The following is a 20,477-nucleotide window of genomic DNA, read 5'->3' on the forward strand; positions in this document are numbered from 1 at the left end:
TTCATTATGAATAAACTAATATCACTTTTAAGTTATCAATCTTTATAGTTTACTAGCTAATATGCCAGTGCGTTGCTACGGGAAGTCATATAAAATTATAAACATATATTGAAGACTTTAGTTTTTTACTATTTTACTCGCCAAACGCTAATTTTAAACGATCTCGAACCCTTAACTAAGCAAACGGTCATTAGAATTCGATTAGAATTCTGATTGACGGACCAAGAAAACAATCCTTGCTTTAGAAATAGGTAAAGATTCACTATCTACGGTCAAAGTTTAAAAAAATTAACTTTAAGAAAATCTGAAAATATCTATATTCTAGAATGTAGTTAGTAGTTTATTTTCAAAATGATTTAATTTCCCGTCACAAGCAGCGACCCGGCGGCCTGTGCTGCGACTGGTTCCCTCTTTACTTGATTTATTATTACGCGGCCGGCGGGACCCTGCAGACATGAAAGTCAGTCAACGGTGGACTAATCAAATACGTGTCCGATACTTAGGCTCGATCAGAGCTCGTCCTCACCTCAAGTCGAAGCATCATCTACCGTGCAGTGTCTACCCGGATTATCTCGCATGGCATCTGATCCATCTGACACAGCACAGGCACGCCTAATCTGTCAAGGTTAGTGTTTAGCTTTTCATGTCTGCAGATGAGAAAGCGTTTTCTTCTCGACTTGCGAGATGATGCTTTAATTTTGCTCCTCTCTGATGGCAGGCAACCTGGTCTTAATAGAGCGTGTTCTTCTTTCCCAGATATTGCTTGCTAGCTTGGTTGTCCAGTTGTCCTGAACGAGATACGATCGAGCTGCTGGATCTTCCGGTGATCCGGCAGGGTTTCTTCCTCGTCGTCGCAGTCGCCGGAAAGCGTCGTCGCACTGCCGGCCGGCAGGCTAGGAGATGGACGCCTACAGAGCGTACCTACGGGAGATGGGCACCAGCACTAGCCCTGGCGCTCGCTCGCCAAGATCAGATGTTTTCGATGAATTGGAGGCCCTGCTACAAGACCCGTGCGCCATGCCGATGTGCCTGCCGATGGATTTCCTGGAGAGCATCACGGGTAATTTCTCCGAGGTTCAGGAGCTAGGAAGGGGCGGCTACGGGGTTGTCTACAAGGGCCTTCTTCGGAACGGGAAGGCCGCCATTGCTGTGAAGAAGCTTTACGACACGCACCTGGAAGACGGCCAGTTCCAGAACGAAGTTACCTATCTGATCGGGCTGAGGCACCGGAACATAGTGCGACTTGTAGGCTACTGCGCTGAATCGCGGTGGGAGGCCACCAAAGTAGGCAACAGGTACGTCATGGCTGAAGTGCGGAAGAGGTTGCTTTGCTTCGAGTATATGAACAACAAGAGCCTTAACAAGCACCTCTCTGGTAAGACACTCAAGCTGCATATATATTTTGCTTATTCCCGATACTGCTTTCACTTTTGTCCATCGTACCATTATATTAACTAAATACTCATTTTAAAGCCTCTGCGTTAATACTCACGAGACGTGCTAGAAAAAAAGAAGATCAGTTCTAACACTATAGGGTTGAGTAAAACATATAGAGTACTTGCAGTTTTCAGCATTAAGGGGGTGTTTAGGAGCACTCCACTCCATGTTTTTTTAGCTCCACTCCAGAAAAGAATACCCAAACACCTCTACCAGCTCCACTCCACTCCACCAACAATTGACTCCACTCCACCTTTTTTGTGGAGCTCCTCAAGAGGTGCTCCACTATTTTGTGGAGCTGGTGGAGTTGGATGAAATTACCCACCACTGCCACTGATTACACAAAAAAAACATTTCAGTCTGGTCTATTTCGGTCAACATCAGTGGTCTTCTCCCGTCGCACCCCACTGGAGCCCCTCCCGCCACCGGCCGGAGCTCCTTGTGCCGCGCGTCGGAGGTCCTCCCGCCGCCGCCCGAGCTCAAGGCCGTGCCCACGGGCCCCCTCCCGCCGCCCGCTAGAGCTCAGGGTCGCGCTGCCGCCGCCCACAGGGCCCCTCCCGCCGCAGACGGAGCTCGGGGTCGCGCCGCCGCCGCCCACCGGGACACCTCAAGCCGCCCTACCGTTGCCCGAGCTCGCGTCCCCTGCGCGGCCTGTCGTGGAGGCCGCCAGGGACAGCGCCGTGCGGATCCAGGTGCGCCTCCCCAAGGCCAACGTCCACCCGCCGCCCCGAGCTCCGGGCCGCCCGCCGCAGCCCCTCCGGTCGCTGAGCCCGGGGCGCGCAGCCTCCTCCCGCCGGGCTGCGCCGCTAGCGCCTCCTCCGCCGGCCGGGACACGTCGCCTTCTCCCGGCCGGAGCGCGCTGCCTCCGCTCGCCGGGGCGCGCCCCTCCGCCCGCACGAACGCGCCGCCTCCGCCCGCCGGGGCGCGCCCCTCCGCCCGCACAGACGCGCTCCCTCCGCCCGCCGGGGCTGCGCCGCCGCCTCCACCCACAGGGGCGGTTACCTCCAAGGGGAAGAGGGGAAGAGGAGGGGAAGAGGAACAGTGGGTTGAGATTGAAGATGACCTGACAAATGGGACCCGCGTGGAAGTGAGAGGAGTTTAGCTGGGCCGCTGGTTGCACACTGGGCTGGTGAGGTGGAGAGAACTGGGCTTATGAGATTTATGGAGTGGAGCTCTCCCAAACATAATGTGAAAAAAAATTGATGGAGTGGAGGTAGAATGTGGAGTGGAGTTTGTGGAGTGGAGCTAGTTTTTTTGGAGTGGAGTACTCCCAAACAGGCCCTAAATCAAAGACAAGAATGGTATTATTGCAACTGAAGATCATAAAGATAAGAATGTATTATAGTGTTAGAATAGCAAAAAAAATTAAGCAAAGACAAGTAATTTTAACTAGTTGTGTGACCTTGGACTTGGAGCACTTATCTCATTAAAATTTAATAATCTGTTGTTTCTTGCAGCTGAATCTTGTGGACTCGAGTGGCACGTGAGACATGAGATAATTAAGGGAATTTGCCGCGGTTTGCATTACCTTCACACGGATTGCAACATGGTTCATATGGACCTTAAACCCGAGAATATACTGCTGGATGACAAAATGGTGCCAAAGATCTCAGATTTTGGCATGTCGAGACTCTTTGGCCAGCAACAATCCCAGATTGTCACTCAAAGTCGCGGGGGAACACGGTGAGCTAATCATTCCCATTTCCTTGCTCAAAAAACTACTTGCAAAAAAGAAGAAGACCAAACCCTTTTTTTTCTTTACCGCTACTTTTTTTTTCTTTCAATAATCCAGTTAACTATAACTGCATCAACTTCTACAATACAGTGGATACATGGCACCGGAATACATAGATAAGGGGTTGATATCAGCTAAGGCAGATATATTCAGTCTGGGTGTTATAATTATGGAGCTAATGACGGGAAGCAGGGACTATCCATGGGGCAGTGAAGCAGATTCCAGGCACTTCGTCGAGACGGTAAGATGAATTATATTGGCGCAGCCTTTTGCATATATTTATCTTTTTTTAAATAAAAAGAAAACCACATTCTTAAAAACGATTACTACTGCGGCAATTTTTAGGTGACCCGGAACTGGAGGCGCCGGCTGGAGAAGGCAGAGCAGCTGCACACCCCCCTGGATACGGCCATCCAACAGGTTAACGAATGCATTTCAACAGGACTTAGGTGTGTCGACCCTGACCCGAAGACAAGGCCTGCCGTATGGGATGTGATCCAGATGCTTGATGCGGTGGAGAGTACGGAGCCGTGTTCCGGCACGAGCAAAGCGCCACCGATCCGCACGCCTCCCGCCGCCGCCACCGCGCCCACCACGCAATCTTCCATGATCACCGCCATGCGCGTCGTATACATTGGAGCCCTGACATTTAACCTATATCTATTGTTACCACTGCTTTTTGTGTGAAGAAACCGGAGAAGTGTGATCCCCTACATATTATATATTAAGAACTAGGCGTATAGCCCGCGCATTTGTGCGGCTAGTATTGAAAATTCAAAAATTTACATGTCGTTATATCCTTAGTTAAAGATTATACTATTTTTTACTATACATCATCCTGTTCATTATCGTTAATTATGTCTTATTGTTGATTAAAACAATTCAACTATGATCTACCTATAATAACAATTTGATTTGCTGAGCTTTAATAATATTATGCAGATAATTATTCTTATTTTCATTTTATTTTGATTGATTGTTGTTAGCTTTAGTTTTTATTAATAGTATATATTTGTAACTGACACATAGCTAAATAATATTTTATATTTAATTTTTCATAATGGCATTGGTGGGTGATTTTTAATTAGGCACAGGGGTATTTTAGGTTAATTTTTATCGTAATAGCACTGGTGGGTAATTTTTATTTTTCTATTTTTCTCTGATTAATGTGGGAATTTCTAGGCCTTGAGAGCGAATGTGGAGGCTCCATTTGTTGGCCAAATAATAAGATAATAGATAAAAAAATGCAAAAAAAGATGCCTTTTGTAGTGTACAAAGAAGAGCAAATGAAAGATAGAAAAGGAGAAAAACTACTCTAGCAAATGATTAAAAATGCACTGAATCAAGCCAGGCTTCCATCGCTTCCTCTGCTTTGATTGACTCTATGAAGAAGGGGTTCGAATTCCTTGCAAAACTTTCTCTTGCGGTCCTGGACAGAGGGGTCCATGTTATTGAAAACCATGCCATTAAGATGATGATATCCAACGACCAACGCAAAGTGTAGCCTCTTTTAATCCTTATGAAAATCTGCACTAAGGGTCTTGTAGAAACGAAGCGAACTCCGAAGGAATTCCAGCAGGCTTTTGCAAAGTCACTGAGTCTGTGTCTTTCATGCCTCTTCTCTGCAGAATATCTCTTGCGTTGATTATGTCCTTAAGAAGGAGCCAGAAGAAAACCTTATGTGTCATTTGGCACTTAGCTTTTCCGGAGGCATTTGAACAGGACAACGTATGCTATACAAACCACCTTGCATAGCATACGTTGCCTTTGAACAGAGGATTAGTCTGCCTATGGCCAATGAGGACTTTGTAAGCTTTGGTAGTGGAGAATAAGGGGCTGCCCCACATATAGCTCCAAATATCACACTCTTCATTGGGTTGCCAGTTTGCTAACCACTCAAAAAGATACTAAAATTGTTGAAAGAACTCTAGAGAGAGTGGTAGAGCAAAGTGTTAGAAGCGACGGCGAATAAACCACGAAGAACAACAAGATCAATCACAGGGGACACGAGAATTTAACATGGAAAACACTCCCAATGTGGAAGGGAAAAACCACGGGCGCCAGCTTGTAAATCTTCATTATATCGAATGTGTGTTTACAACGCCTAACGGCGGCTTACAAGAGGAATTAACTAAACAAGGAGCAAACCCTAAAGGGTATATGAACTGCACCCCCCAGACGCCCCTGGCACGGGCCTTCCACAATGGGCCTCCGCTTCGCTCCGTCGGAAGTCGGTATTTTCTTGTGCAATAAATTTGGATCACAATATAACACAACATATTCTAAAAAAGGAGCCAGAGCTCCTATACAGTGGCGAACGCAGCCTAGAAAATTATGAGGGCTTGTCCACGTCATACTCCCTCTTTTTCTTCTTCCTCCTCCCCCTCCGGATCTGCCCTTTCTCCTACATTTTGTAGAGTTATGAGGTGTTTGTTGGCAAAAGAGAACAATTCTGGAAATAGAAGTTTGGGGATTTGATCATTCGAGAGGTCCTGCTAGAAGAGGATTGAAGCTCCATTTTGGGCAAAAGCCTTAGCTAACCCCTCTAAAGTGTCGTGTAGTTTTACTATATCTGTCCACGAGAAGGATCTTTTTTTTTGTTGTCCCGGCAATTTACCATTTGAGTAATTCCAGATCGGGTGGACCCAATGAATGTCAGCTTATGTGTAGAACATGTGTAGAAATTTTAACAGCAAAGCGTCATTAATGGCCGTGTTTGGTTAGCCGTCAAATCAAAATTACACAAAAAGACGAATGTTCGCATGGAGTACTAAATGAAATCTATTTGCAAAACTTTTTTAGAGATGGGTGTAACTTTTCGAGACGAATCTAATAGCGGTAATTAATTGATGATTTGCTACAGTGATGCTGCAGTACCATCCTCTAATCACGTGGTTAAAGGCCTCATTAGATTTGTCTCGTGATTTACACGGGGAGTTGTGAATGTGGTTTTGTAATTAGACTTTATTTAATACTCTAAATTAGTGGTCAAAAATGAAAAAAAATCCATGAAATCCTAACCAAACACGGCCAATATTATGTGTTGAACATGTGTAGAACAACTCTGGCAGTGGCGCAGGCTAGTGTCTGTTCTACAGCTCGGCGGTGGCCAGAGGGACGGTGAGGGTCCATGGATCCTATAACTCGCCGGCGTCGCGGACTGGCGGCGTCTGGTCCTCTTCATTCTCAGGCCAATCCTTCCCTCTGTCAACATGGCCACGCGTGACGCGCCGGTAACCCGTGCAGTGCGCGGCGGTGGAATGCCGGGGGCGGGCGCGACGCTGGTGCCGGCGAATCAGCGGGATCGGTGGGGAATCTCGGAGACGGCAGGGGCAGCGAGTCGGGGAGGGTCGGGGAACGGCGCGGACGCCGACGTGGAGGTCGAAACGCAATGAAGAGAGGTGGGCCTGTTTGACGCCGACGTGTTTGACGTCGTCCGGGCACCCTTTCCTTCCACTGACAAGCCTCTGCCATCGTTCCAAGCACGACGCGGTCACGCGCAGCTCCCAAACCAAGATCACAACACCCAAATCACATGCCTTTTTTTTTGCGACGGGTGCTGATCTGAACTGGGCCTCTTTTTTCCTGCTGATTTACTGCTCCACACGCACACGCACACACACAAAAAGGGTACCAGCAGGAGTAGCAACGGATGCTGCTGCACACCGACGACACGATGCCAGGCTGCTCAACCAACGAAGCCGCCGCCGCGCCTGCCTCTCACCTCACCTCCTCCCCCTCTCCCGCGCCAAATCCTCCTCCGCGCGCGCGCGCCCGGTCACGGCTCGATTCCGGCTCCTGCGATGCGATCGACCCGTCGAGCTCCACGGCGGCGCGCCGCGCGCTCTCGTGGGCGTTCTACTGCTCTCCGGCCGCGCATGTGATGGATGGAGGTGGTGGTCCGTCCGCTTGCTCATTACTTGCTGCGCGCCGTGGAACCCGCTCCGCCGGCCTCGAGCTCGGCGGTGGAGAGGAAGCCGTCGTCGCCGTCGCCGTCGCCGCCGTCGCCGGCGAACGCCATGCGGCGGAACAGCTCGATGTCGGCCGAGTACTGGCGGGAGTCGTACGCCGTGCTCTGCCCGAGCTTGACGCCGTTGGTGAGGTCCGACGAACCCTCGTCCACGTCCAGCGACCGCCACACCTGCACCATCCTCGGCCGCTTGGCGGCCGAGTGGCGCACGCACGCGGCGGCGGCCTCCACCATCCGCCGCATCTCGGCCCGGGGGAACCTGCCCTCCAGCGCGGGGTCGGCGATCGCCCCGAAGTCGCCCGTGTCCAGGGCGTCCACCAGGAGGGTCCGGGCCTGCACCAACCAACCAGGCGCCCGGATTATTGAGCAAGCCAGGAGGAGCACTGGAGGTTCAGGTTCAGGTTCAGGTTCGGGTACCCACCCATTCGACGAGGCTCTCCTCTCCCAGCGGCTGCGACGCGTCCACGGGCTTGCGCCCGGTGATGAGCTCCAGGAGCACCACCCCGAACGAGAACACGTCGGACCTGTCCGTCAGCTTCCCGCTCGACGCGTACTCCGGCGCCATGTACCTGCACGGCAATGCGATTGATATTCAGAGCAAAAAAATGCTTGGCATTCAGAGATAGACGTCGTCGTGGCAAAAGATTCAGAAGACAAGGCAGTGGATTTTTCTGAGCAAAAGGGCGAGCTGTATACCCAAATGTGCCCATCACGCGCGTCGAGATGTGCGTCAAGGAATCGTTGGTGAGCTTGGCAAGGCCGAAATCAGCAACCTGTTTCGCCAAACCGATCGTCAGTAAGTACTACGCAACCGATGAGCAATTTGAGTTACGGAAGATGGAATCATGGAATCTGCCGTGCAGATGAACCTTGGCCTCGAAGGCGTCGTCGAGAAGGATGTTGGCCGACTTGATGTCCCTGTGTATGATCCTAGGATGGCCTGCAGGCAGTTCTTATTATTAGTCGTGGAAAGATTAAGCTGCCAGGAGCATTGCAGGATGAACTGCTGTTGCTTACAGTCTTCGTGCAGGTACGTGAGCCCACGCGCCGCTCCGATCGCAATCTTCATCCGCTTATGCCAGTCCATCACCGGGAGTCCTTTCCCTGCAGATCACATCCAACAATTCACATTCGGCAAGAGGAGCAGCAGCCATGGATGCAGGAAACCGATCGATCGAGCTCTATATGATGATGATCTAGCCGCAGCAGCAGCAGCAGCAGCTGACCGTGCAGGTGGTGCTCGAGCGTCTTGTTGGGCACGAACTCGTAGACGAGGAGGCGGTGGTTCGCGGTGACGCAGCAGCCGGCGAGCGTGACGAGGTGGCGGTGGTGGATGCGGCTGATGATGTCCACCTCGGCGCGGAACTCCTTGTCGCCCTGCCCGCCGCCCACCTTGAGCTGCTTCACCGCCACCCGCCGCCCGTCGCCCAGCGCGCCCATGTACACCTTCCCGAACCCGCCCTCGCCGATCACGTTCGCCGCCGCGAACCCGCCCGTGATCCCCGTCAGCTCCTCGTATGTGAACCACGTCTTGGACCCCGACAGGTCGTACGAGCTCGCCCCGCTCGCCGGCGACGCCGCCGCCGCCGGGCCGTTCGCGTCCGCCGAGACCACGTCTGCACATGGCAAGCCAAGCAAGCTCGCTTTTAACGCTGATGCTGCGATGCAAACGACAAGACAGGCAGGTGATCAATCATCAATGGCGGCCGGCGGGCACTCACGTTCCGGCACGACGGCGTTGTGCCGCTTCCTCCGCCGCCTGCTGCTGAGGCGCAGGAAGATGAACAGCGAGGCCAGTGTCAGGATGAGCCCGCCCACGGAGATCCCAACGAGCTCCTCGGTCTTCAAGCTGCTGCGGCCGGAGCTTCCGGCCGGGGGACCCAGCGGCGGAGCGGTCGTCGCGGCGGAGCCAGGCGGGCCCGTCCACATGCCCGCAGGTGTGCCGGAGCCTGGCATGATCACCGTCAGGGCCATTGGAGGAGGCAGCATCTGCGTCGCCGAGGAAGGAGTCCCCCCCTGGGACGGGCGCTGCTGGGCGTCGGTGCCTGGCGGCGTTCCCGGCGTCGACGGCGCCTCGTGCGGTGGCGGCGGTGCTTTTGATCCGGAGCCGGACATGGCAGTTTGGGGAGGTGGAGGTGTCGCGGCTGTCCCTGAGGATGTGGGTGGCGGCTCCGTGCTCGATTCCGGCGGCGATTGGCGCGACGATTGTGTTGTCGACGGTGGCGTTGATGTCTCGGGCGGCGGCGTCGCTGGAGGAGGTGACGGGGGCGGCGACGACGGGGAAGGGGGAGGAGGGGACTGGCTCGTCGGCGGCGGCGAGGGTGGAGGCGAAGCAGGAGGAGGCGGGGACGCCGTCGTCGACTTCTCCGGCGGACTCGGAGGCGTCTTTATCAAAGGTTGCTCGAACGGCGCCGGAGGCGGTGGGGACCGCTTCTCCGGCGGCGGCGGCGGCGGGTGCTGAGGCGGCGACGGTGTCGGCGGCGGAGGAGACGACGAGGAAGCCACCGGCGGGGGTGGCGCCGAAGACTGCGGCGGCGGCGCATCCGGCGCCGGCGGCCCCCCCGCTGGGGATGAGGCCAGACGCACGGCCGACGCCATGAGAACGCGCGGCATCGCAGGGCCGCCGCGCGCTCAGCTCTGCCGTCGTCGTCGTTCCGGGGGAGCCTTTAGGAGCCGGAATGGCATCTCAACGCGCGCGCTGGCAAGGGGAGGCGGCGGCGAGCACAGCCACCGGTGGAGACGCCGGTCCGGCGGAGGGCCGAGCTGGGTGGCGTGGAGACACGGAATGCGCCTCGCCTTGGCGAGGAGACGACCGCCGCGTAATGTGCTTGTGCCCTTTCCGATTTTCCTCGGTAATTTTTTTTCGTCTGTTTTTCCTCGACTTGCTTTTCTTGGATGGGTGGAGGTGGAATGGAGCAGCTGCAAGGGAGCGTCGAGAAACATGGGCGGCCGTAGGAGGAAAGCGGCGCGCACACTTGATTGTGTGAGCTCGTGAGGAAGACGATGATGCCATGTCGGTCGCCATTGGCAGTGATGGAGGAGAGATGAGTCAGCTTCACCTCTCTGTTTACACATGCTAAATTTGGATACATGCAGGAAGTGCAGCTCTCTTTTTACACATGCTAAATTAAGGACATGCATGAAGTGCAAAATTTATTCAAAAATTTAGAGACATGCATGAAGTGCAGAAGATGGTCACAAGATAGCAGAACAGAGTTTTGTTTCTTCTCAAGGTTGGTTTGCTCATTGCTTTTGTTTCCTGTAACTGAAGAACGTCTACTCTCTCTCTCTCTCTCTCTCTCTCTCTCTCTCTCTCTTTTGATAATCATCAGGTTTATTCTCATTTGTCAATGAATTGATTTACCATGGAGTATTATGTCAAAAATTATAAAATGACAGGACACTGGAACCATTGAATAATTTGCAGTCAAGGTTGTTAAGTCTGAATTTTACTGTTCCAGTGAGCATGATAATTCCTTGATTAAATAGTGAAATGTTGTCTGATCTTACCATGTATCATTCCAGAAATAATTCCTTGAGGAGTGCGGCTTCTTCACTGAAGCCACTAATCCAGAAAAATTTCCGTTTTCCCGACTTCAATCTTGTTTTCAACAGGTTTTTTTATTAATTGTTTTTACCAGTTCCGTGACCTAGAGTAACCTTACTCTACAAATTCCGGAATGTTTAGGGTCCGACTCAAACAAATCCATTATCCTTTTGCACTTGAAATTCAGAATCATCTTACTACTGAATCATCTTACTACTAAATAAGTGAGCATCTTTTTGATTTTCCAAAGAGAACCAATACAAAACATACAGTGAACACAATTTCGAGACAATCAGTACTGAACTTTATTTGTGCAAACACTTCGTTCAGTGAGTAACAGGGTTTAGGCTCCGACAAGGCACATGCATCAAATAAAAAAACCATTTGCTGCAAACGATTTATAAGCTAAAAATTCGACTTGAACTAACAAGATTCAACACAGGTTGGCCGTCGCCGCTCGTACCGATCCCCGGTGGCTGGTTTCCTGCTTCGATCTGTATCATATGCTTTCACTCGGAGAGCAACTAAAGTTGGCATGTTTTGTTTTGTTCTTGCTCTTCATCCTCTCATCATGGTCAGGCTTTGCTGCAGGCTGCGGCTAGAAGACAGAGAGGGCGAACCACGCTGTACTACCAAAGGCTCACGCTTTGAAGCACTGAAGCCTGAAGACTTCCAGAATTTCTAGTTAGGCCCCCTTTAGTTGATGAAAAGTTGTTGATTTTAATACTGTAGTACATTTCGTTGTTATTTGACAAATAATATCTAATTATGAACTAATTAAGCTTAAAAGATTCATCTCGTGCTAATAAGTTAGACTGTGTAATTAGTTATTTTCTTCAACTGCATTTAATGTTCCATGCATGTGTCCGAACATTCGATGTGACTGATATTGTAGATTTTTTTTTTGAACTAAACAGGGCCTTAGAATTCTCAGTCTACAACATGTATGTACCATCTAATCGGAACACAGTCCCTGATGACATACTGTGCTAACAAAGATCAAGAAGTCCTCCTGTATTGTGCTATAACTATAAGCGCACCCTCTAATTCAGCGAACCAATCAGACAGACACCCTTACTACTCGATGATCAGAGTAGCTTTCCATTCAGATCCAGAACGGGCCGTTCCGGGCCGAGCACGGCGGTTGGGTTAGGCCTTCCCGGTTCTCTCTCTGGGCTGCGTGCGGGTTCAGCAGGACAGCCCGGGACAAGGACCACGAACCGATTGGGATTACCACATGATGAGGAGACTAAACTTTATCCCCAACTGCCAAATGATCAAGTAAACCTTGATTAGTAAATCCGCAGTATTTTTTTTGAAATTAAAACCGCAGTAATTTTTTTTAAATTAAAACCGCAGTAATTACTACTACTAATAGTACTCCACCCCACCAAATGATAGGTGCTGCCAGAGATTTGGATTCCCATTTACAGATTCAAAGGCCAGCCAGCCTGATCATAACGAACGAACTAGGCTAGGCAGAAGCAGATTCGCTTCCCCCCGTCCCAATCGCCATCTCACAAGGGCGCCTTTAGTTTTCAAAAGATTTTGGAGAAAATTACTATAGCAATTTTCAACTGAAGATTAGGAGGACTAAACATGATCTAATTGTAAATCTAATTACACGGATGGACGGAAAATCGCGAGACGAATCTATTAAACATAATTAATTCGTTATTAGAGATTGATTATTGTAGTACGACATTGTCTAATCATTGCATAATTAATTTCATTAAATTCGTCTCGCGATTTTGCCCGGGAGTTGTGGAATGAGTTTTGTCAGTTATCTATATTTAATATTCTTAATTAGTGGTCAAATATTCAAAGTTATTGTAGCCAACAAAATTTCTGGGAGCCCTAAATCCGCCGCGCCCACCACCGCCACCAACTTTCCCCGTCCCCGCACGTCGCGCACGCGCGGGCGCGGCACCTGGCGCGGCGCGGCGAGGAGGGACCGAGCCCGGGATCCTCGCACCGCCTGCGGGCGGGCAAATGGCGCCGGGCTCGCCGTTGAAGCGCCTGGCGCGGCGGGCGGCGAAGGGCCCGCTCGAGAGGGCCGGCCTGGCGGGGCTCGCGGCTGCGGCGGCCGTGTCAGCCGCCGCGCTGCTGCTGCTCTGCTCCGCCTCGCTCCGCTGCTCGGCGGCCGCGCCGGCGGCCGCGCCCCGGAAGCTCTGGGCCGGCGGGGTCTCCGTCGCGGTGGCGGGGAGCGAGGAGGAGGAGGAGGACTGCGACCAGTTCGACGGCAACTGGGTGCGGGCCGGCGGCGGCTACCCGCTCTACGACTCCAGGGCCTGCCCCTTCCTCGACGTCGGCTTCCGCTGCTCCGAGAACGGCCGCCCCGACGCGGCCTACGCCACGTGGCGGTGGCAGCCGGCGCGCTGCCACCTCCCCAGGTCGGTTGCTTCGATTCGCGTTCGCTCTTCGCTGCTGCTGCTCGGCTCTGCTTGCTCCACGAGCAGCGCAGCAACCGCCGCCCTCGCATTTGCTTGCTTACTGGATTTAGCAGGGGTTCATTAGAGCGTACTAATCGATTACAGCGTATCCGGGACTTGCGATTAGCTCGGTAAGTTTGCCGAAGCGAAGGAACTTGGGCGTCGGGGTTGAATTGTCGTGGTGCGTCGTTTGTTGAATCGGTCTACATCTGACGGTGCTAGTTCAAACTCTCAACTTCTAAGAAAGATCCTAGAGAACGGCGCTCGCTAATTTTCCTTAGCGAGATGTGGACAGGTCGATGCGCATTGCACAGTCAACGTTAGATTATTGGAGTAGTATATGGCCCTGTGGACGACCACTCACCTTGAGAGCCACTGTAACGTCCCGCCTCACCGAGGCCGGGCCCGCTTACATCTGGCTGCTTTCTAGGACATAAACTGTCCTCACAGACCAACACCAGTCTTTTCTGCACACTTTGTCCTCACTCGTGCGCACCCGAGAAGAACTTTCCGGTCGGTCACCCATCCCCAAATTTCTCCGTGCCAAGCACGCTTAACCTCGGAGTTCTTTGGAGACCGGTTTCCGGAAAAGAAGTTGCAACTTGTTGGTATGAGTATTCTATTAATCCTATTAAGCCCTGGGCCGAAGTGTCACAGCCACACTCTGTAACTTTTCTTAGTGAGATGTGGATTAGTGATGGACCTTGGGATTGTGTAGCAAGATTGGGAACTCGATGCGCTCTTCGCATGCCACTTGGTCAACAAATATGGTTAGTCCTGGGAAGATATATTAATTAACTGATTAATTAATTAATTAATTGATATTGTTTCATTACGCAGCATGACATGGTGTTTCCATCTTGCAACCCGTGACGGTAAGCAAACGTGATAAACCAACATCATATACTATAACTTCTGATAACCTTTTAGTGTTATGTAAAGTTGAGTTGTCTTTGTTGACACAAAAGGTTTATTGCTTATGCCCCTTAATTCTGAAATGAAACCAACATCTAATGCAACCTGTACAACTGTGTTGTATTCACAAGCTAACAATAGAAATTAATGATGTTGTTTTCATGGTGCTACCGACAACAATATTAGTGATGTTGACTTGTCTGTCTCCAGGAATAGCTATCCCACAAAGGATTGTACTTCTGTTTAGCGTCTGCTATCGTTAACTGGGCATGCAAATGACTGAATGATTATAATACACGTTACAATGGATAAAATTTGAAGTGGAGTTACATTAATATTTGGCGGGCAACTTACAACTTTTCTGGATAATAGCTGCTGATCATCAATTTCGTTCTAGAACGCATGTTCATGGTTCTGTAGCCTTCTAAATCTTTATCCAGTGCTTGTGGTTTAGGGCTGAGGAACAATCTGGAAGATTTACACTACCACTCTAGCATAATTCATTTTTTTTGTTGACTTGGTCATATTCTTTCTTTGATTTGCTAGATTTGATGCCAAAAGCATGCTCGAGAAGCTACGGAACAGAAGAGTAGTATTTGTTGGTGATTCAATTGGAAGGAACCAATGGGAGTCTCTACTTTGCATGCTCTCTACTGCTGTTCATAACAAGAGCTCGATCTATGAAGTTAATGGGAGTCCCATCACAAAACACATGGGTTTCTTAATTTTCAACTTTAGAGACTACAATTGCACTGTGGAATACTACAGATCCCCTTTTATAGTCCTTCAAGGTCGTGCGCCAGCTGGAGCCCCTGATATTGTCAAGTACACAATTCGAGTGGATGCCATGGATTGGATGTCTGACCGGGGTAAATGGAACGATGCTGACGTATTGATTTTCAACACTGGCCATTGGTGGAACGATGATAAAACAATCAGGGGGTAAGCATAACTTCTTGGATTATGGACTTAATAGTATTATGTACCTCACTTGGCTGCAATTCTTTTAAGATGTGAATGATGTTTATTAAGGTTGCAGTGATTTTACTTTCAGTTGGTTCTTTTTATCAATAATTTATTGGAGAAATAACTATCCAATCCATATGTTCAAGATTGTTTTCATTATTGTTTTTTTGTTGTTTAGTTGGAATGTGATCATCAAGTTCAAAATCCACCATTCAATTTCGGACTCAAATATATTTATACTGCTACCAGTGGTGTGATAGCACTTTTATTTCATATATGTTAGTATCTAGTTATCCAGGCCGAGGCATGTATTCATATATATGATTTGCTGTTAGCTATTGGATAAAATGATGTGATCCTGAGATATTTGGGATGTTGGGATGGGGTTACTGATTTTCTGATTGGTAACACGCTATATGATGACTGATAAATCATACGTTATAACTCCTTTTTTTAGGAAAAAAAACATCACATTTTCTGATCACCATAGTTGAGTCTTATGTATGCCTGAAGCTGACTTTCTGTTATGTGCTAAATCAGGGGTGCCTACTTCCGAGAAGGTGATGAGGTGAAAATGGACATGACTGTTACAGATGCTTACCGAAGATCAATACAGACATTGTCCGATTGGCTTCACAGAGAAGTTAACACAAGCAAGACCCATGTCATCTACCGTACATATGCTCCTGTGCATTTCAGGTACGTGTGATCATTCACTTTCCAGTGATCGCATCCTTCATCTGTTTCCTTGCTCAAGAATACATTGTTAAGTTTGGTTAACAAAAAAGGAATACATTGTTAAGATGTGTTTCCTGCGAATATGTTGAACTGTCTCTTTAACCAGGAGTTATATATATATATATATATATATATATATATATATATATATATATATATATATATATATATATATATATATAACTATTAACACTGAATATGTGCAGAGGTGGTGACTGGAAGACTGGAGGGAGCTGCCACTCAGAAACTCTTCCAGATTTGACTCCACCTGAATCGCTGGAAGAATGGGCTGACCTGCTTAAACCTGTGAATGATGTTCTAGGGAACAATCTGAATCCCAAGCTTTCTGGTGTAGATATCCTGAATGTGACACGGATGACAGCTCAGCGGAAAGATGGTCATCTCTCAGTATACCTAAGCCCTTCAGGACCTGTGCCCCGCTACAAACAGGATTGCAGCCACTGGTGCCTGCCAGGTGTCCCAGACACCTGGAATGAGCTTCTCTACGCCCTCATCATGAAGAGGCATATGAAAATGGATCAGAATGTTTCCCTTGATGGCACTATAACGCTGAACAATGGCTGATAATGACGATCCACTGAGTGCTCTCTGAAGTGTGAAGGGAGGTGGCAAGGTAAATCCAGCAGCTGCTCATGCCAGACATTTTTGGATAGTGGGTGTCAGTTTGCAGGAAGCTGCAGCACCCTGCCGTTTTTTTGTTTGTTTTTTTTTGAACATATCGAGATTAGTGTTCAGCTCTGAAGGAAAGCGGTGTGTTTCATGCAGATGATATTAGTGTTAGCGGTGGTGAACATAGCTAGCTAGGGCGCTAAAGTGAATGATGTAAATATATACAACGGCGTGGTTGGAATGGGCAATGTGGTTTTAATTGAAGTGTCAGCTGCGTGTGGTTGAAAAATCTGTAAGCAGTAAGCTGTAATATTTCCTCCACTGCTCGACCTCTGTGTCTCTGCCTGGCCACCTGATGCTCCTGTGACAGCAAGATGAGCATGTGGCACAGAGCAGGGGCTGCAACTCTCTTCCCTTCCATCCTTGTCTTCTCTTCGTGCCACAGGATGTGGAATCATTCTTTTTCGAAAAGAGGTGGAATCAAATTCATGGACAGTTAATCGCCAAAAAAAAATCATGGACAGTTGCAGAAACGAGATGCTCGCCAAAGATTCTTCTTCTGAAGTTCTGATACATCGTTGCAGAAGCTTTTCAACGCTCTGCTATGCAGCCTGAAAGAGAAATACTATGTACATTGTCACTGACACACGAATTGTGACTTCTCTATTTCTACAGACAATGCAAGAATACCACATTACGTATGTCAGATTCAGACCAATTTTAGCTTGTGGAGCAAAAGAAATAACAACTACTCCCTCCTTTCTCAAATATATGACGTTTAGGACAACAAAATTAGTTCAAAATGAACTAATTTTGTTGTCCTAAACGTCATATATTTGAGAATGGAGGGAGTACTTGGTACCTTTTAGAAGTTTTTGGGCCAAGCAGGGAACCTGATTGCCAATCCAGGAAAAGCTTGCGTGACACTGCTTCAAAACATTATCAGAACCATGCTTTTGTTGGAAATGCACATTGGTTGGTTAAGTCTCTTGACCCATAAACAGGTTGGGAGGGTACGGCAGCTGTTGGCTGCAACACTCTGAACTGAATAATGTCAGATATTCAGTTGTCAATTCATTTGGAAAGTGATTCATCAGAATTCAGAACAGTAGGCAGGTCAAAGTTGATATGAATGGCGGTAATGTAATGCAAATTACCCATGGTGGTATTTGTTTTTTTTATGGGTACCGATTGTGGTAGGATACGAAGAGAGCTGGACCTGCATAGTATCATGCAAAACATAAGAAGAAATGAACTGGAGCTACATAGAAGTTGAGGGCTAGATCAAAGCCAACCTTTCAGAAGTGCCATACCCCTTCGTCAGAAACAAAGTGCACAAGGATGTTGGCATCTTCACGGACGTGCTGGTACATAACGTCACAGGACACGGAAAAGGTGCGGTCCCAACCCAGAGCTGCCATAGCCTGCTGCTCGAGCTCAAGCGGTTCGCAGTGCTTGCTCGGCGACGATGACCGCCCTGTGCATGACTGGCTACAGGAGCACAGGGATCATGAGGCCACGCTTCAGATGGATACAGGACTCGGCGCTCCCGGCTGGCACTGCCGGTGGGGGGAGCAGCGGTGGCGCCGGGTTGCAGGGGGACATAGGGTCCGTAATTCTGAAAGTATGTGAACTGAAAACGGGTCTCACTGAAATTACAGGCTTCACTGAAATTACAAGTTTGAGAAATGTAGCATGATCAACTTGTATTATTATCGCCGATAATTGTGAACAGTCAATTCATGCTTCATTATTCACTGGCAACTCAAGGGCCATCATCTGTCATTGTCATGTGTGCTTGTTCTTGTACGAGTTCCAGTTCACTGTGCAATCATCAACACAAGCTGCTGCTGCACCGGCATCAGTTGTCCCTGGCAAATCCAAATGCAAAGACACAAAAATTATAGACAAACACAAAATTGATCAAAGCAAGATTGCTGTGTAATAACAAGCGCCTCTCACCGGTCTCGGTCGCGTTACAGATGGAGGAGAGGCAGAACTTGGAGCAGTCACCAGCCCCGCGCGGCGACAGACACCTCGTGTAAGTCGACGGGCGCAGGACTCCACGCACTTGATTGTGCAGAGACACGCTGGGTTGTCCTCACTGCAGCCAGGGTAGCAGCTGCCGAAGCACCCACAGAATCCTGTGAATCCGGCCACCTGCTGCTGGCATGACCCGGACAGCATGACGAGCATGCAGCCCAGAGCAGCAGCTGCAACTCTCTTCCCTTCCATCCGTCTTTCCTCCCTGCAGTAGAGCCAGAGAATGTTCAAGAGGATCATTCTTTTTGCAACAGCATCAATGCGTTGCAGAAACGAGTGCAGATGAAATCAAACGCAGGGAAAGTTGAACAAATAGGATGCTTACCAGTGATTGTTCCTTCAGAAACTGGGACTTGAGGTGTTCTTTCTGTTGCGCATTTTGTGTGGTGACATTCAAATAATGACGTCCATTTATATGTACCACTGGAGCAAAGGCTTGGATTCTTGTTCTGATGCATTCTTGCACAAGCTTTCTAGAGATAGCTATGCAGACTGAAAGAGAAATGGAGCACCGCACAAGTATGCCAGATTCAGGCCAATGTCAGCTTGTTGGGCAAAATCAGCAAAACTTGCCTTAGTAGACAAGCATAGGCACGGCTGCTTGTCTAATCATCCAGCTCGATAATCTTCACAACTGATGAATTTCCCACCTGGCAAACGACAACACGATCATGGGACTTGATTACACCAGAACTCCAGAAGCTATGCCATGGTCAAGAGCAACCTTCAGAACTGATTCATTTGTAGCGCTGGTAGATTCAGCCTGTAAGTCACAGTAAAGTAGGATCAGGGAAAAACCTCGCTAGTTGCTGGTTCACCAGGCCCCCGCGTCGTCTCCTTCACAGGGGGCGACTCGGGCGGCGCCCCCACCCCTCCGCCGCCGCCACCCATCCCGGGCCTCCTCTCCACCTCGCCGCCGCCGGAGCAGGGCACCGGAAGCCCGTGTGCTTGCAAGGATGGCGGCGGCGGGGCTCCTCTCGTCGGGGCTGATTCCGGCGCGCGGCGAGCTCACTTCGGCGCGGTGGTGCGGCAGTGTTGGCGGCGCGGCTGCCGGTTCTGGGGTGAGGCCGGTGCTCTGATGGCCGGGGCTGGCGTCCTCACGTTGGGGGCGAGGCCCTTGGCGGCGCGGCTGCAAGTGGTGCCGGGGGGCTCGCTGCCGGACACGCGGTGGCGGTGCGGGCGGCTCCGGCGAAGCCGGATCCGGGGCCTCCATGGCCGGATCCGGTGGCCGCGGCGCTGGATCCGTCCGGAGGCTCGGTCGGCGACGGCGTCGGCTGACTCCGGGTGAGGACGACCGGACTCCTTCATCTGCTTGGCTGCGACAGAGTGTGGGGGCCGGTGCGACGGGTGTGCCGGCGGCGCCATGGCGGCTCAGCCGGCGGTGGCTAGCCTGGTCTGGCTGGCTGCACCGTGGAGGTGCTGGCTGGCGATGTCTAGGCGCGGCGGCCAGTGGCGCCTTGGCGGCGCGGCTGGCTTTGCCAGGCCTCCGGTGGGCAGGTCTGCTCGCCCCACCTTGGGGCTGGCGTCGGCGAGCTGCGTGGCCAGGGTGGCGTCCGGGAGTGGTTGGCTGCGGTGGAGCAGCGTCTTTGTGCCGCGTGCTGCTCGTTCGGAGGGGGTGGCTGCCGACACAGCTGTGAAGCTGCCATGCGCAGCTGGCGCATTGACATCTGGACCAGGGTTTTAATATCTATCGGTGTCCGGTAACCGCGGGACTCCGCCGGTATACCGGTTCGGTTTAGCCGGTTACCGGTCGGAACCGGTGGAATTCAAATTTGAATTCAAATGACGCAGTTTAATCGGTTCGTACCGGTATACCGGCCGGTTTGACTGGTAACTGGTCAAATTCAAATTTTTTTTGTTTAAATTCAAATGCCCGCAAAGTATACTAAATAAATGTTTGTATAACATATTTTAGTCTAAATGAACTCTCCAACTCTCTTTTGTACTATTTTTACATTGTATTTGTATACTTTTGTATGCACGTTTTTTTGTTTAACTTCAAATCCCCGCAAACTATACTAAATGAACGAATTTTTGAGAAAATTTGACACCATTAGATTCGTC

The 20,477-nt window shown here is 50.1% G+C and overlaps 3 protein-coding genes and 1 long non-coding RNA gene across 5 annotated transcripts; 2 read left to right on the forward strand and 2 right to left on the reverse strand.

Moving 5' to 3' along the window:
* The first annotated feature begins 472 nt into the window (after positions 1-472).
* LOC120643552 (putative receptor-like protein kinase At4g00960) lies at positions 473-3,975 on the forward strand. Of its 2 annotated transcripts, none has more exons than XM_039919943.1 (5): positions 473-625; positions 757-1,375; positions 2,895-3,120; positions 3,263-3,413; positions 3,518-3,975. In XM_039919943.1, the coding sequence occupies exons 2-5, from the start codon at positions 901-903 to the stop codon at positions 3,857-3,859; spliced, it is 1,194 nt and encodes a 397-aa protein (XP_039775877.1). In that variant the 5' UTR covers positions 473-625; positions 757-900; the 3' UTR covers positions 3,860-3,975. The 2 variants fall into 2 exon arrangements, with proteins under 2 accessions (XP_039775877.1, XP_039775876.1); XM_039919942.1 differs by having other exon boundaries at positions 475-625; positions 719-1,375.
* A 1,548-nt stretch (positions 3,976-5,523) lies between these two features.
* Positions 5,524-9,755, reverse strand: LOC120646504 (proline-rich receptor-like protein kinase PERK13). The gene is made up of 8 exons (XM_039923060.1): positions 8,864-9,755; positions 8,369-8,758; positions 8,160-8,246; positions 8,012-8,082; positions 7,839-7,915; positions 7,564-7,711; positions 7,166-7,475; positions 5,524-5,576 (listed from the first exon to the last, which is right to left on the reverse strand). Exons 1-8 carry the CDS (start codon positions 9,753-9,755, stop codon positions 5,524-5,526), a joined length of 2,028 nt encoding a protein of 675 aa, XP_039778994.1.
* Positions 9,756-12,666: 2,911 nt separating this feature from the next.
* LOC120643555 (protein trichome birefringence-like 10) lies at positions 12,667-16,640 on the forward strand. Its single transcript, XM_039919946.1, has 4 exons — positions 12,667-13,082; positions 14,583-14,978; positions 15,543-15,701; positions 15,947-16,640. Exons 1-4 carry the CDS (start codon positions 12,682-12,684, stop codon positions 16,323-16,325), a joined length of 1,335 nt encoding a protein of 444 aa, XP_039775880.1. The 5' UTR covers positions 12,667-12,681; the 3' UTR covers positions 16,326-16,640.
* A 2,302-nt stretch (positions 16,641-18,942) lies between these two features.
* LOC120643556 lies at positions 18,943-20,051 on the reverse strand. The gene is made up of 2 exons (XR_005663049.1): positions 19,212-20,051; positions 18,943-19,063 (listed from the first exon to the last, which is right to left on the reverse strand). It is a non-coding gene; the product is annotated as an uncharacterized LOC120643556 (long non-coding RNA).
* Between the last annotated feature and the right edge of the window lie 426 nt (positions 20,052-20,477).

The sequence above is a fragment of the Panicum virgatum genome, chromosome 8K (assembly GCF_016808335.1).
Source record: "Panicum virgatum strain AP13 chromosome 8K, P.virgatum_v5, whole genome shotgun sequence".
NCBI lineage: Eukaryota > Viridiplantae > Streptophyta > Magnoliopsida > Poales > Poaceae > Panicum > Panicum virgatum.

Coding starts and splice junctions, on each gene's coding strand:
- LOC120643555 (XM_039919946.1), top strand. CDS start 12,682: ATGGCGCCGGGCTCGCCGTTGAAGCGCCTGGCGCGGCGGGCGGCGAAG. Junction 14,979..15,542: donor GATGATAAAACAATCAGGGG/GTAAGCATAACT, acceptor GTGCTAAATCAG/GGGTGCCTACTTCCGAGAAG. Junction 15,702..15,946: donor TATGCTCCTGTGCATTTCAG/GTACGTGTGATC, acceptor GAATATGTGCAG/AGGTGGTGACTGGAAGACTG.
- LOC120646504 (XM_039923060.1), bottom strand. CDS start 9,755: ATGCCGCGCGTTCTCATGGCGTCGGCCGTGCGTCTGGCCTCATCCCCA. Junction 8,247..8,368: donor GCTCGAGCACCACCTGCACG/GTCAGCTGCTGC, acceptor TGTGATCTGCAG/GGAAAGGACTCCCGGTGATG. Junction 7,916..8,011: donor ACGACGCCTTCGAGGCCAAG/GTTCATCTGCAC, acceptor TTGGCGAAACAG/GTTGCTGATTTCGGCCTTGC.
- LOC120643552 (XM_039919943.1), top strand. CDS start 901: ATGGACGCCTACAGAGCGTACCTACGGGAGATGGGCACCAGCACTAGC. Junction 1,376..2,894: donor CCTTAACAAGCACCTCTCTG/GTAAGACACTCA, acceptor TGTTTCTTGCAG/CTGAATCTTGTGGACTCGAG. Junction 3,121..3,262: donor CAAAGTCGCGGGGGAACACG/GTGAGCTAATCA, acceptor TCTACAATACAG/TGGATACATGGCACCGGAAT.